This window comes from Quercus robur, chromosome 6 (assembly GCF_932294415.1).
Source record: "Quercus robur chromosome 6, dhQueRobu3.1, whole genome shotgun sequence".
NCBI lineage: Eukaryota > Viridiplantae > Streptophyta > Magnoliopsida > Fagales > Fagaceae > Quercus > Quercus robur.
In genome coordinates, this window is record NC_065539.1 from 26,939,927 (window position 1) to 26,954,412 (window position 14,486).

Here is a 14,486-nt window from a genome sequence, read left to right on the forward strand (position 1 = left end):
GAGTCTAAATATTCACTAGTGTTTTACACACTAAGTGAACATTCAATAATAAATTTAGCAGATTATAAAGTTGGGGGTGAAATTTTTTTGATGAATTAACTTTCCCAAGACTACAAATCTAGGATAATAACCACGAAACATGAACCGGTGTATGACAAACTACAATTACAAGGGAAAAAAAAATCATTTGTAGATAGGACCATCAAAGTACTTACTAGTAAGCCCATGAAAGGCTCTATTCCAGACCTTCACTCATTTGATCATTCTCTCATCCTACCCATTAGCTCTAGACAACTTAATAAGTGTATTGGATAGGGGAAGAATGGTAAAATAAGAATTTAAGTTTACATAACATTGTACTATAGCTATAGTTAACCATCTTGACTACTCAAAAAAAAAAAAAAAAAAAAAAAAAAAAACTCAAGTTTCAACAAATAAATATAGAAGGAGAGACTCTTGATATGTAATCCTTGTTTTCAAGAGAATAAAAGTCACGTGAGCACTTTGATATAATTTATCTTTTTAATTCATCCTCAATTTTAGAACTTGCTCCAATCATATTCATACATAAAGAACAACATTTAGACTGAATAAAAATTTAATATGCAATAGGACTTAGAAGGCTAATTACAAAACTCATTCACAATATGTTATTTGCAAAATATATATATATATATATATATATATATATATACATTTTATATATTCATGAAGACAAGATTAACTACGACATAAAGATGCAACAACTTTGCTCAATGATTTGATTATACTATAGCAACAATAAAAGGCAAAAACAATGTCATAGCCATGACTCATGACAAGTCTATTCCATAGTCCATACTTCAACATTTTTTTTCCTAGAGCCAAAACTGATTCTTGCATTCCTTAAGGCCAAAACTACAATCGACCAGTTGGAATAAAAAAAGTGTTATTAATTAGACATGTAGGAGGTTTTGGCAGGGCACAATCCAAGAGCTCCCTGACTTATCATTCGAAGGGTCCAATAGGAGCATAGTAAACTTGAGAGAGCTCTTGCAATCTGGTGCATTTCTCAATCTAACGAATCACCTTCAAGACTGTATAACATGCATATAAAATAACTTAACATCATTTCAATGTTTTTAACAGATAATTTCACAATATTGCTAAAAGGCAGTGAAGGAACAATATTGCTAAAAGCCTTAAAGTAGAACTGTCAATAAGTTGAACCATAAAGAGATGGAAGAGATCCTATGATTTTACCCTTAGATGCAAATTGCATATGTTTTCAAAGCAATCCAGATGTAATCGGCATCAATTGGATATCTCCATATGTACGAGCTTCTCACCATAGCTTAAAATTGACTTGATTGTTCTTGTGCTGCAGGAACGAAGATATCAAAGTCACCACACCACTTCTTGATCAAGTGAAAACATTGATAGATAGAAGTATAGAACTACCATGCTCATCTTTGAGTTCAAAGAGCAAAATAGCATAGCAGTTTAAAAAAAAAAAAAAAAAAAAAAAAAAAATTCCTTTTTGAATTCAAAAAAACTATGTTGGAACAGTTGTTTCGTTCTTTTTCAGATATGGAGTTGCTTAGCAAAAACATACAGCGTTCAAGATCTTAGGCAATAGCAAGAACTGACAATACATTACACAAAGTTTAACAAGACTTATCTCTCAACAACAATAAACAATAACTTATCATTATTGTTAGAATAATGGTTATATGCTTAAATTCACCAGGTTTTTTTTACAGATTAAGCTTTTGGGACAAGTGGTAAATTATCAATTATTATACCTAAACCCTCTTAACAGACTAGTAGGACAATTAGGAAAACAAGATTACAGCCTAAGATTTCCTTTTGGGAAAGGACAGAGTAAATGGAATACTATGAAGAGTAAGAGTGTCTTGATATGAACAAAGTTCTCCACTCCGTCTGCATTTTTATCACTTACAAGGCCAATGAAAAATAAGACAGCTACAACCACATAACATACAACCTCATATTACATCCATGCAACAAGTTGTTAGAGGCCACTGTAAATCGGTAAGCATCTGGGTCATTAACCACTGTCAATTCTAATCCAAGAGAGAAGAGGTTTTACTTGTCAACTATAAACAGAGAGTATTTATCTTGCCAGCAGGGGCCGTGAACATGTTACACTTAGTGAACAAAAACCATAACTCCAAAAGGAACTTAAATACCAGTGAGGAACTAAAGCAACACAAAACACACAAATGAAGTGAGAGTATCATTCCTTACTAAATCAGACTGTTTCCCCAACTACCAAACAGACCAAAAATATTATTTTAATTTAAATATTATTTAAATGCTGATATGGCATTTAAAAAATGTTAAATATTTTTTTTTATTAGCTACATCAGCAAACAGTGTATTCCATTTGCCACCTCAGTATTTTCTGTCATTGGGTTGACGGCAGGGACTATTATAAAAACGATTTTTAAAAATCAGGGATTGACCTAGGAGCTAAATCAATTTAGGGATCAAATTGAAAATAGATCCAAAATGTTGGGACCAAAAATGCATTTCCGCCAAAGACAATCAACAATTCAATGGGGGAAACCCCAATGATAGTCCAGAACACTAAATTTTCTAAAGGTAGTGCCGTGGCTATGGCTGAATGCCCACTCAGTCAATCACATATCACAAAAGCCATCTAGAGTAAGCCTAAAAGCCGAAACAATAGTATAATTGTGTCTAAGTGCAGAACAAGTCCATCAAGAGCTCTAAAGAAGCGAAAAAAGAATACTTGAACTTGAATCATCCTCTCCATCACCTTGATTACCAATATACCATGTTCTTCAACTTGAATCAAACCATTTCTTCTCATAGATGCATTAACATTATTGGTACCTACATTTTTTATGTCTCGTCACTTGATTTACAAAGAGAATTATGGCCAATTTACTAGGGTGATCAACGAGTGATGAAAGCCACTAGAATAGTTACAAGAACTGGTGTTAACAACGGATAATTACAAGAGGTGAATCAATGAACTACAGTATGTTAGATCGCCTAAGTTTTTTTTTTTTTTTTGTTTGTTGAAGCCAATCGCCTAAGTTATTAAAAGACTTTCTTTCTGCATTCAGAACCTAGTAATCTCATTTTTTTCCTTCTACATAATTATATGGTACTCCTACATAAATAGTCACTGCATATAAAGAAACTTTCAATGTTAACACTTGGACCCCGTACAAAAGGCTATCACAATCCCACTATTGATATAAGAAACCACCAATAATCACCAAAGTAGGGATTCTCTTATACATTGCAGCTTCATTCTTCATCCTTCAGTTGGTGTCCATTAACGAGAGGAAAAAAAGAAAAACTCAAATCCAAAATTTAACCAAAACAGAACAGCATTTGAGTTCATCAATCTTTAGTCTGATCACCATTGAAATGCACTCCCCTTAAGTTAGGTGTTGTATCCCCCCTATGCCTAAGGTGAGACACCTTAAGGGCCTTAACTTGAAGCAGCTGCAGCAAAAGTTCCCTGCAACAAACAAATTTTAAAATCATAAGACCCCCAGGTTACATAAACCATTAATTTTCCATATTACATTCTACTACAATTATATACTACCAATTTCTTGAACAATTTCAAGCTAAACCCATGTACCCATTTCACATAAAAATATCATTTCACCTATCGCTTCCACCATCCCTCCATATAAAATATGAGGAAAATAGCATAAAAATTTCCAAATTTTAAGTATAGAAGCAACATACAATCCAGCATTGATAAAACCCACTTGCTGAAATGAGAATCACTTACTTTTCAGTTTACATGAACTAGCAAAAAAGAAAATGTTACTGTAATTTCAAGAAGAGTATCTGAGGAAGAGCGCTGCTGCTACAAATAGTGTGAGACTGGAGGCTAATGCAAGAGAACAAAATCACTTCACCTGATATATATACTTTAATTTCAAGTCCCAAATTTAATTTTTGTTTCATTTGTAATTTCCATTAATTTATATGAAACAATCAAGCTCACATAAATCCTTACCCCTAAAATTATCGTCAAAAAATTTAAAACCCATCAAAAATCCTACCAAACAACCAAAACCCATTAGAGCACTAGCCATATCTCTCTTAGGCATTTCAACAAACATCTGTACAGCATACTCAAGACTAGTTTGATCAAATCAAAATTTAATCTCAACCAACTCTACCATATCCACCACAGACATTGAAACATTTGGATAATTGTAACTAGCAAGCTTTATACATTGGGCAAGCCCGAAAATTAAGCCAAACCAAAAAATTGCAACAGAAAATGCACAGGGTGGATTGGAAAAATAGAGTAGAAAGAAAGAAAAGAAAAAACATACCGGCAGCAAGACGGCGGCGAGACAAAGACTCCGGTACCCGAAAGAAGGTTGCTGATGGTGGTTCTTTGATCGGCCCCCTCTCTCTCTCTCTCTCTCTCTCTCTCTCTCATCCTCAACCAAAAAAAAAATGTCAAGACTCGAGAGGGAGAGAAAAAGCTAGCTTTAGAAAGAGAGAGAGAGAGAGAAAGAGAGAGGGATCAGATGAGTTTGAGTAAAGTTTGATCGTTTTTGACGTACTTGTTCGTGAAAAAGTGCATAAGTATGTTTAAAATACTCAAAAGATTACTTGAAATACTCTACCAAATGGGCTGGTAGGCTAAAATTTAACCGGCTGTCTGATAGTGTATTTTAAACAACAATATTTAATATTTAAATAATATTATATACATTTTTACATAATTTTTTATTCATATGTATTTATAAAAAATATAAACAATATTACTACCATATTACCTCTTATAAAAGGGAAAAAAAAGCACAATATTACCTAAATCACGTGAGTTAACTATTAGTTTTTTAACACCAAACTAATAGAGAGATTGATTTGGTAGTCGTGTATGTAGGTTACGTAGTAAATTGATCAATATAAAAATTGGGGGTGTATGGGTTTTTATTATTTTTAATTTTTTTTGGGGTTAAATTCCAATTTTTGAGTTTAATTAACCGGTTCGGTCCTTTTTTTTTTTTTTTTTTTTTTATAAATTCGGTCCAATTTTTAAAAGAATTGTTGAAGGTTGAAAGTTGAAACACATCATTCTAGCTCTCTGCCTCTCAGAAGAAGCAAAAGCAATGGCGGCAAACTCTGAGAGTGAGGTGAGCTTAAACCAAATACGCAAATATGCCTAATTTCATTTCCAGCTATTTTCTGTGTTTTATTTATTAACTTTATAATGAAAACGTTGTTCTTCATTCAGAAACAAACGTTTCGCTTATTCTCAACCTCCACCAGTTTGGGTCTAGGGTTTCTTGATTCTTCAGAAAACCCTCTCCCTCCTACACCTCCACCTCCATACCTCGAAGTAATTTCCACTCAGGTACTATTACTAATTCTTATTTTATTTATTTATTTATTTATTTTGCTGTTTGATTGAGATTTTTTTTTTTTTTTTTTGGGTGTGAATTCAATAGATTTCTTCGTCTGTGAAATACACTGTGGAGCCAGTGAACTTGGGGGAACTTACTTTGCTCAAGGTAACTTTTTCCTTTCATCTGTTTGTTTACCGAGAAAATGTCATGCTTATGTGGTTTTTGTTTATGTGCCTTTGATTTCTGGCCAAGAATTAAAATGTTGAATCTTTTTATGTATCTGAAGAATCAATTTCTGAAATAACTAAAGACTCAGAATTTTTTTTTTTTTTTTCCTACTCTTCACATGTCCTTGGAAGCTTCATTAGAAATTATCTTAGAAATTAATAGTTTCTTGAATTTTAAGTTAGTTTAACTTAGATGACCAACCAATTCTTGTTTCTCTTTTAGGGCCGCGTTAATACGCAAGAGGTTTTTGGTTTATCAAACTCTGATTTAGTCCCAGGGAAATATGAAGGTGTGTAAGAATTCTCCTTTCTTTGCTTCTTTATATACCTTATTACATTAAATTCAGATATAGTTTTCATATTCCTATAAACTAAATGATGATTGTTTTGGTTATGTTGCAATGGTTGACAATTGACATAAATGTGAAATTGTGAATCCATATGCTTGCTTTTGGGGTTCAGGGGGACTGAAGTTATGGGAAGGTTCACTGGATCTTGTTAAAGCGCTTCACATGGAGATTAAAAATGGCAATTTGTCACTCAGGGGAAAGCGAGTTTTAGAGGTGGGCTCTTGATTTTCAGGTGATTCTATGCTACTTAAGAATGCATACTCATGTCCATACTTGGGATGATCATATCTCATTGGTTTTCATCTTTTATTGGAAAAGGAACAAGACTCTAGCTAATTAATGTTAGGGTTTATGTCCTAAAATCCAATTTATTGGCATGTTATAAATAATTAAATTGTTTAATTATATGAGACTGTCTGTAAATGAACTAATAGGACATTATCATAGTCTTTGAGTTGCATTGTTTGTGATTTAGTTACAGAAGATATAAATCATAAATTCCTTGTAAACTCAAAATGTAGTTCGTAGTTGGTGATGAAATTGGGCATTTCATCTGCGAAGACTACATATCAACTAAGATAGTTTGTCTTGATCATAGAAGTGTCTTAAGTGTGTAAGATATATTGAATCGGACCACTGTGAGATTAATTATTCAATTAACAACTATAATCTGAATAATAAATCTCACGACTTCTAATTTCATAGACTCTCAATCCTGAGAGTAATTTATTCATGAAATGTAGTTTACTTTGATATAGTGAGATCAAATTTAATGGTCAAAACCTCAGTATGTTGGGTAACCGCACATAGTGTTGAGGGAGCACATATTTTCAAAATAGAATCCATAATCTCTTTCTATAGAGACACGAAATATCTCATTGAGATAAGTTTAATGGGAATTAGTTATTTAGGGCTAGCCACTTTAGTAAAGAGTTACTAAAGTTTATATTTAATGAAATTAGGTTTCATAAATATGAATAAATAAAATATTAAACTGGAGACTTGAGGAATAAAATAGTTGTTTACAAAGTGACAGTTTAATTATGATTTTGTTCACTATGGATATTTCATGGGGGTCAAATGATATTATATTAGAGTCTTGGGATATAATTTATTAATAAGGCCTAGAGTGCAATTATATTTCCATAATGGTACTTGTTATATAATTAATGGTAATTTTGGGCTTGTTAAGAGTTAACGGATAAGTTTGAAACCCATAGCTAGAGCCTTATTAGTCATTTTGGTCCCATTCCAAGCCACATAAAGCCTAATTGGGTTGGCCCAAAAGACTAACCCAATTAGATAACCAGTTGTTAATTTAATAAGAGTTATTAAATAAAGTAACTGTCAAGGTTGTTAAAATGTACGTATGATTAAAAGAAGAGAAAAATAGTTTTTCTCTATAGTGTCTTTTATATACAATTCTTTTGAAAAACCAACGTACGTAAGAATTGATTGAGGGACCACTCATGTTGGGCACTATGTGGAATTGGGATGAAAATTGAAGGTATTCTCAAGTCTTGTCTTTGAATTTCACTGCATCAAGGTACACTTTTTGTTCTTTGTTCTAGAATTCAAGGTTATATGTTATCTCTCATAATTGAAGTAGATCTTTGTGTTGCTTCCGTTGCGGGTTTTGTATGAGATGCAAAACCAATTTTTCCAACAATTAACTCAACACTGTGATCAAACAAAACACAGATATAACCCAACCATAGCAAAAAAACACATATAACCTAAATCAAACCCATGCATGACTGACATGTGTGACCAATCCATATAAAAAATAATAGTAAACAACAAGATTAGATGAGATCTTTCATTTTCTTGTCAAGTCCATCAACTTAACATTATCTTCTCAGCCACACATTTCTCACATATTCCCAAACACAGTCATGTTGAGGATAAAAAGAATTGGCCACCTCAATAAGCTTAGGCTTGACGAACTTCTCCAACTTCTCTTTCACTTGTAAGATGAGTGATAAATCCATGAAGGGGAGCTAGTGCGTGATGGCCAAAGGACTTGGTGTTTGAGAAATGAGAGGATTAGAGTGAGATTTGAGACAGAGAGATTACAAGAGAGATGAGAAAAGGCACCAAAGAGAGGTTAACTGCATACCAGCCGAATCTTGCATTTCAACCGAAATTCACTGAAATGACCTGGAACATTTGAAACACACCGAAATAGTCTAAAATTTGATCCGAGGTGGAACATGGGGTTTCTCTTTCTGGTTTGCATACAGTACAAATTTTTCCAGCCGTCTCGGCTGGAATAGAACTGTATTCATAACGATGCCCCTCCCCAAACTCTTGAATTATCAAAAGTTTTGAGCACAATAATTATTTTTCATAAGTTTATTATATTGACGACAATGACAATTACTTTTATGGAAAACGGAGGGATGTGCATTAGTAGTATATGTGGTAAATACAGAGAAATGAATTAGCATGTTAATATTATGTAGGGTTTGTGAAATATCCTCAAGGCATTTGGCCATGCCAGCAATCAGTAAAAATAAGTTAAGTAACACAATTTTTGCTCTCTCTCTCTCTCCCTCTCTCAAACACACCCATATGTAACTACCAACACACTGCCGCACCAAACAGCTGAAACTTGTAAATTAGAATCCTAGAAATTGCAACTAGCTCTAGCTCAAATGGTGCCTCCTCTTGTAAGAGCAAGGTGGATGGTAATGTTTTGGGGTTCAAGATCCATCAGTTGCATTTGAAACTTACTGAAGAAAAAAAAAAAAAAAAAAGAAAAAAAAAAAAGGTAATTACCACAATCACCCTCAAGCGAGAAACCCACATCCTCTTAGTAGACACACCATTAAAACATCATCACAAACCTTTGTCATTCTCACCAGAAACCCATGGGTCCCTTATCATGATTGAAACTTCTGATGTCCCTAAGCTTCCAAATTCTTTTCACATCATCTTGACACTACCAGTTATACATACCAATCATGTGCAACTTGTTCTCAACTTCCTAACTTCAAATGAAAATTAAGAAACTTTGGTCCCCAATTGTGCAGCCTCAAAGGCCCCCCTTGAAATACTTGATTTTTGATCCCCTAATCACCAAAAAAATTACATTTGTTGTAGGGGAAATTAATTGCATGCCCATTTTTTACGGCAAAATGCACTTTTCCTATGGTACTCTGTACTTTTAGTGTGGATTTGTAGGAGTTTCATGTTGTCTAGATTATATCCTATAGGTGGAATATTCTCAAATCCATTTGAATTTTGTACACTAATAAAACTTGCTTTTGATTTTAACAACATAGGTATAGAAGTTCAATAAATCTTAAATTTGAATATAATATCTAATTATGTAATGATTAAATTCCAGAATTTGATTAAAATTTGGTGAACCAAAAGAATTGACTGCTGAGCCATATGAGGTAGGAAACTCTCAAGTACGGCTGGCTCAAAGGGAAGGAGTTTACTTGCTATTGTAGGTGTTGTTGCTTTGTGGTATTTTATGTACATTTTTGAAATCACGTTGGAGTAATTCCTTCAGAAAATTGAGACTAGAAATTAAGACACTATCTTTTATCTTTTGCCGTTTCCTTCCTCATTTCCCCTAACTGAGCTGCCTCTAATTTTTTCAGCTTGGATGTGGTCATGGACTTCCTGGGATCTTTGCATGCCTTGAGGTGAAGTTTTGCTTCAGTTGCTGTATATTAGTTTATCAAAAATCTACAGGTCTGTTAAGCTTCTCTGTTTTTTGTGTCAGGGTGCAGCTGCTGTGCATTTCCAGGACTTCAATGCTGAGGTCCTACGTTGTCTAACCATTCCCAATGTAAATGCCAATCTTTCAGAAAATATTCAACCCTTGGAAACAAATGAGATGAATGCTGGTGGTGAAGTTCGTTTCTTTGCTGGTGACTGGAGTGAAATCCATAAACTTCTTCCACGTGTACAAGGCAATGAGAAGAATCTAAACTGTAGCTCAGGGCACAGTCAAGTTGCTAGTTATGATATTATTTTAATGGCAGAGACGGTTTACTCAATCTCCACTCTCCAAAGCCTTTATGAACTTATAAAGATGGTATCTGTTTATAGAGCTGTTTATAGAGTTATTGAGCATCTATTTTTGGCATTTTGAATTCTGGCTTGAGCTCTAAAGGGTTTTTTTCATTTACAGTGCACAAGCAGTCCTCATGGAGTTGTTTACATGGCAGCAAAGAAGCATTATTTTGGGGTAGGTGGGGGAACCCGGCGGTTCCTATCTTTAGTAGAGAAAGATGGTGAGCTAGTCCTCCTGAATATGCTTACTGAAAATGCAAAGGAACTATGTCATACAAAAAGTTGCATGCTTTTTCTTTGTGCCTCTGAACTCTTTGGTTTCATATTTTTTGCTAATTAATTAATTGGAAGGAGGAACGGATGAAAGTCTAAAATTAATTATCCTTACCTCATTTTAAATCTTTGTTCTCCTTCTAGTAAGGATGGACCAATGGAGATTAACTCTGGGCTATTTATCACAACATACCACATTAATGCACATTAATGCATGGATAGGCTTTATCATTGTAAATTAAAGATCTCAAAAAATTTAGCATTTAGCATCTCAAAAACTTACTTTATCTGTTTTAACATCTCATTTTACAATATACTCAACATCAAAGGTTTTATATTTTTTATCACTTCATTAATATATATATATATATATATATTATTTTCAATCTCATCTCCCTCTCTCTCAAGCCGTTTATCTTTCTCTGCAAAACAGAGCTCTCTGTTTTTTACTCTGTCTCATAAGTTCATTCTGAGTTAAGACTAGGCTCTGTTCCAACGCAAACCCAGTCACCTTCAGCCAACCCAACCCACAACAAACCCAACCCAGCAAACCCACAGTCACCACTCACCACCAGCCACATTCACCCACCCACCTGCCACCACTGTACAACCCAACCCAAAATCAACCCACCACTAGCCACCACCACTACAAAACAACCACCAAATCACAAAACCCAGCCATCAAACAACCAATCACAAAGCAATTACCAAAACCCAGCCATCACAAATCACCAATTACAAAACAACCATCAAAACCCATCCATTACAAATCACCAAATCACCAATCACAAAACAAAAACCCAGCCACCAAATCACAAAAACAACCACCATCACAAACACAAAATCAAGACATCACAAAATTTCACCCACCACCAAATCCGATCCACCACCAAAGTGTGACCCACAGTGACCACCGAAGCACTGTAACTTGCACCCATGGGAAACCAGTGAGAGAGTGAGGGACGAGCAAGAGAGGGCAAGGGCGAGAGGGTTGGAGAGAGGAAGAAATAGAAAGAACCAATGAGAAAGAAAGAAAAAAGATAGAGAAGAAAGAAACTGGTGAAAGAGTGAAGAAAATGAGAAAGAAGACAGAGAATATAAAAGGATTTTTTTTTTTTTTACAATCTTGCTACAGTGGGCTGCTAGAGATAGCATTCCACTGTAGCTAGATTGCAAAATTAATAGGATTTAAGAGCATTGATGGAGTATGCTTTATAGCATTTATAGCATTTAGCATGCTAAAATTTAGCATTTATACCATTTAGCATTCTTAATGAGAATGCTCTAATAAGGCTTGTATGCTTCAATTTATTATGAATGTATTTAGCAAAAATAAAAAAATTATTATGAATGTATTGTTTATTGTACAAAAATTGTATACAGGCCAAGAGCATGAAAACTAGGACATTCTTCTGGTTACATAATCTTTATGTTGGTTACGTCCTCTGGCCAATAGGTACATAGTATTTCTATTCATGATATGTAACTTTGAGAAGAAACTCGTGTTATGCAGTACATGCTTAATGTGTCAACCTTGTCTTGGTTGGTCTACAAGCATTTATTTCATATTGGATATTTTTAGTCATATTAACTCACATTGTAAATAATACTGGTTAAATGGACCTCTTTTCCCCGCTCAGGTGTTATGGCTTCTAACCTGGTTGCTGAAGTTGCAGATGGTTCGTCCAATGTCCGAGAGGTATGGAAGCTTTCATTTAGGTAGATCTGGATTTTCAGATTTGTGGACTGAAAATTATTATCACATGTTACATCTTTTTCAATGTTCCTTTATTTCTTTCCTGAGCCATGTATGGGCTCAAGCCCAAAAAAATGTATGGACTCACAGCCCACCATACAAGGGACCAATTTCAACTGATATTACTTTGTGACAAAATGAATGTTTAGGTTATTGTCAATTCCCCACCCCACCTCCGCCTTTTTGTTTGTTTGTTATTTTTTATTTTTATTTTTAGCATATCTTTTGGTTCCTTCTGTGTTTTGGAATTGTGCAACTGGACTCCGGTAGTTGACCTTGAGATGATCTCTGGTAATCTTTATCGGTCATTATGGCTCTTGTTTTCTTTTGTTATTATTGTTATTATTTTCTCTTATGTTTCAGAATCAGCCGAAATACTGGCATGTTTACCAAAAATTCAAAATTTGAAAATTAGAACCGAAGTATTAGCATTGCTTTTCCAACCATTCAAACGAACTGGTATTTCATTTTTGGAAAAGTTCCGAGACAAGGTAATTTCATAAAGGGATTCTCTACAATATATAAATGATATTATTTAAAATAAAAAAGCCTCCATCACACCAAGCAATCTCTTCCCATTTTATTTATTTCCTTTTTCTTCTTCATCAAGACGGTTATTGAACCTGGGATGTTATAGGCACCCCAGAAGATGCCAATCAGTGAGCTAAAAGTAATCCTAAAATATTAGTATCTCCCTGGTTAACCAAGTAATTCTAGATTTAGTTGCTAATAGAGAAATTCTTGGCGATAAATCATATTATATTCTTAATAAATTTATCTTCAAGCTCGTATAGAAAAGGATTAGGTTGTTATAGCGATTTGAGTACCTCCAAGACAGGCTAGTAAGCATTTTGGGCCTGGTAAATTATTTCATTTTACTACGGGCAGCATGCTCAGTTTTACCATGCCTGCTGTGATGTGCTAATATGTAGTCCAAAATTATGCTATATATCTCAAAATAATTAAGAATACATGAACATGATGGTGCAAACCGTGCAATAGCTCCCTCTCTAATCAAATTGTGGATGGTAAGATTTTATTTATTTTCAGATTTAAAGCAAAAAATACATTGATAGTAACTTTGTATGTTGAATTATCACGTAAATTATGAATTCATTAATAAAAAATAAAGATAAAGAAAATATGCGTCATATGATATAACTCGTATGTCATACATCGCTGTATTTATACTAACGAAACAAATGTATTAAATTTTGACCCAATGTATCTAAAAAATTCAATAAATGCTTAATTAGCAACCAAGTACCAAAAATATATATCAACTCATATGGAAAGTATTTTCTAAGTTCCAAGTTCTAAGTTTAAAATTCAAAATAAGTTAGCAAATGGAAATTAGCTAATTATAATATAAAATTCAAAAGTATGATGAATATTAAGGTGAAGCGAATATTTTAATCATTCACATTCTAAAGTTCTTATAATCATCGTCTTAATCATCATCATCTATGTAGGCATTGTATATTTTTGTATACTAGAGCTGCAAAAGATATCAAAATACAGCTTCACACTCAACTATTCAAGTTATACCACACAACAACAATTACAAAGCATGCTAAAAAAAAAAAAAAAATCAATATACAAATACAAGCATAATTGATAAAATTATATATAAATTTTTTTTTTAGTAATATCAGGACACAAATTAGTATACTAATCAAAAAAATTTAACAATATTTTAACTTAAAAAGCAGCAAAGCCAACATCGAATTCTTCATTTAGAAATGATGAAGCATTCTCTCATTTTAATAAAAAGTGAATTAGAAACTAGAAAGCATTTGCCTACATTAACATAATTAAAAAAAAAAAAAAAGTCATTCCATCACAACATAGAAAAAAAAAACCCTTAAAGTTTCACCAAAACAAAAAATTTATCGCATAAAAAAAAAAAAAAAAACCCAAAAATTTATGTTTTGGTAGAATTGGTAGGATCCTATACAATCCTATCCTACATGATCCTACAATTTTTATAATCCTAGTGCAATCCTAAACGTTTTGGTGAGGTGAGATTGTAAAATCATGCAATTCTACGCTCTAAATTGCGATTTTTACAGCTACAGTCTTAGCTGTTGCCTGAGAGGTTGAAATAGTTTCAGGTAGTCGACATTTTTGAGTATTTTATCAGATATAAATATTAGAATATATGCATCCAATTAGTGCGCTTGAGCATTCAACGTCTATGCCATAATAGTTCATACATTTTGCAAAATTCATCATTTTATTTGACTTTTGTAATAATTTAATAATGAATAAATATAACATTATTTTTTTCTCTATCATATCATCATCATTATTCATCAAATAAATAAATAAAACATTTCTTACCCCCTTTAAAAAAATATAAATAAAAAATTATTGGATTTATCGGCAATGTTCATCTTACCCTCACATGAGGATGGACTTCAAGTTCTACTCATTTGATCCACCTTCATAAGTGGGTGGACAGCTTTTGAGACAACATGAC

At 33.3% G+C, this 14,486-nt stretch overlaps 1 protein-coding gene and 2 long non-coding RNA genes across 4 annotated transcripts; 1 reads left to right on the forward strand and 2 right to left on the reverse strand.

Moving 5' to 3' along the window:
• Window positions 1-747: 747 nt before the first annotated feature.
• Window positions 748-1,473, reverse strand: LOC126689688 (uncharacterized). Its single transcript, XR_007644579.1, has 2 exons — window positions 1,243-1,473; window positions 748-1,076 (listed from the first exon to the last, which is right to left on the reverse strand). It is a non-coding gene; the product is annotated as an uncharacterized LOC126689688 (long non-coding RNA).
• Window positions 1,474-3,146: 1,673 nt separating this feature from the next.
• LOC126733416 (uncharacterized) lies at window positions 3,147-4,601 on the reverse strand. The gene is made up of 2 exons (XR_007659699.1): window positions 4,341-4,601; window positions 3,147-3,502 (listed from the first exon to the last, which is right to left on the reverse strand). It is a non-coding gene; the product is annotated as an uncharacterized LOC126733416 (long non-coding RNA).
• A 405-nt stretch (window positions 4,602-5,006) lies between these two features.
• Window positions 5,007-12,176, forward strand: LOC126733418 (uncharacterized). Of its 2 annotated transcripts, XR_007659700.1 has the most exons (10): window positions 5,007-5,153; window positions 5,255-5,374; window positions 5,469-5,531; window positions 5,817-5,883; window positions 6,056-6,156; window positions 9,558-9,602; window positions 9,683-9,997; window positions 10,094-10,196; window positions 11,632-11,704; window positions 11,889-12,176. XR_007659700.1 is itself a non-coding variant. In XM_050436726.1 (9 exons), the coding sequence occupies exons 1-9, from the start codon at window positions 5,130-5,132 to the stop codon at window positions 11,969-11,971; spliced, it is 921 nt and encodes a 306-aa protein (XP_050292683.1). In that variant the 5' UTR covers window positions 5,007-5,129; the 3' UTR covers window positions 11,972-12,176. The 2 variants fall into 2 exon arrangements, 1 of the variants encoding a protein (XP_050292683.1); XM_050436726.1 differs by lacking the exon at window positions 11,632-11,704.
• Window positions 12,177-14,486: the final 2,310 nt, after the last annotated feature.

What these genes read in the sequence shown, in the direction of transcription:
- LOC126733418 (XM_050436726.1), top strand. Translation starts at nt 5,130, where the DNA reads ATGGCGGCAAACTCTGAGAGTGAG. An exon ending in CGGCAAACTCTGAGAGTGAG is followed by an intron (nt 5,154 to 5,254) that starts GTGAGCTTAAAC and finishes TTCTTCATTCAG; the next exon opens with AAACAAACGTTTCGCTTATT. An exon ending in GGGAACTTACTTTGCTCAAG is followed by an intron (nt 5,532 to 5,816) that starts GTAACTTTTTCC and finishes TTTCTCTTTTAG; the next exon opens with GGCCGCGTTAATACGCAAGA.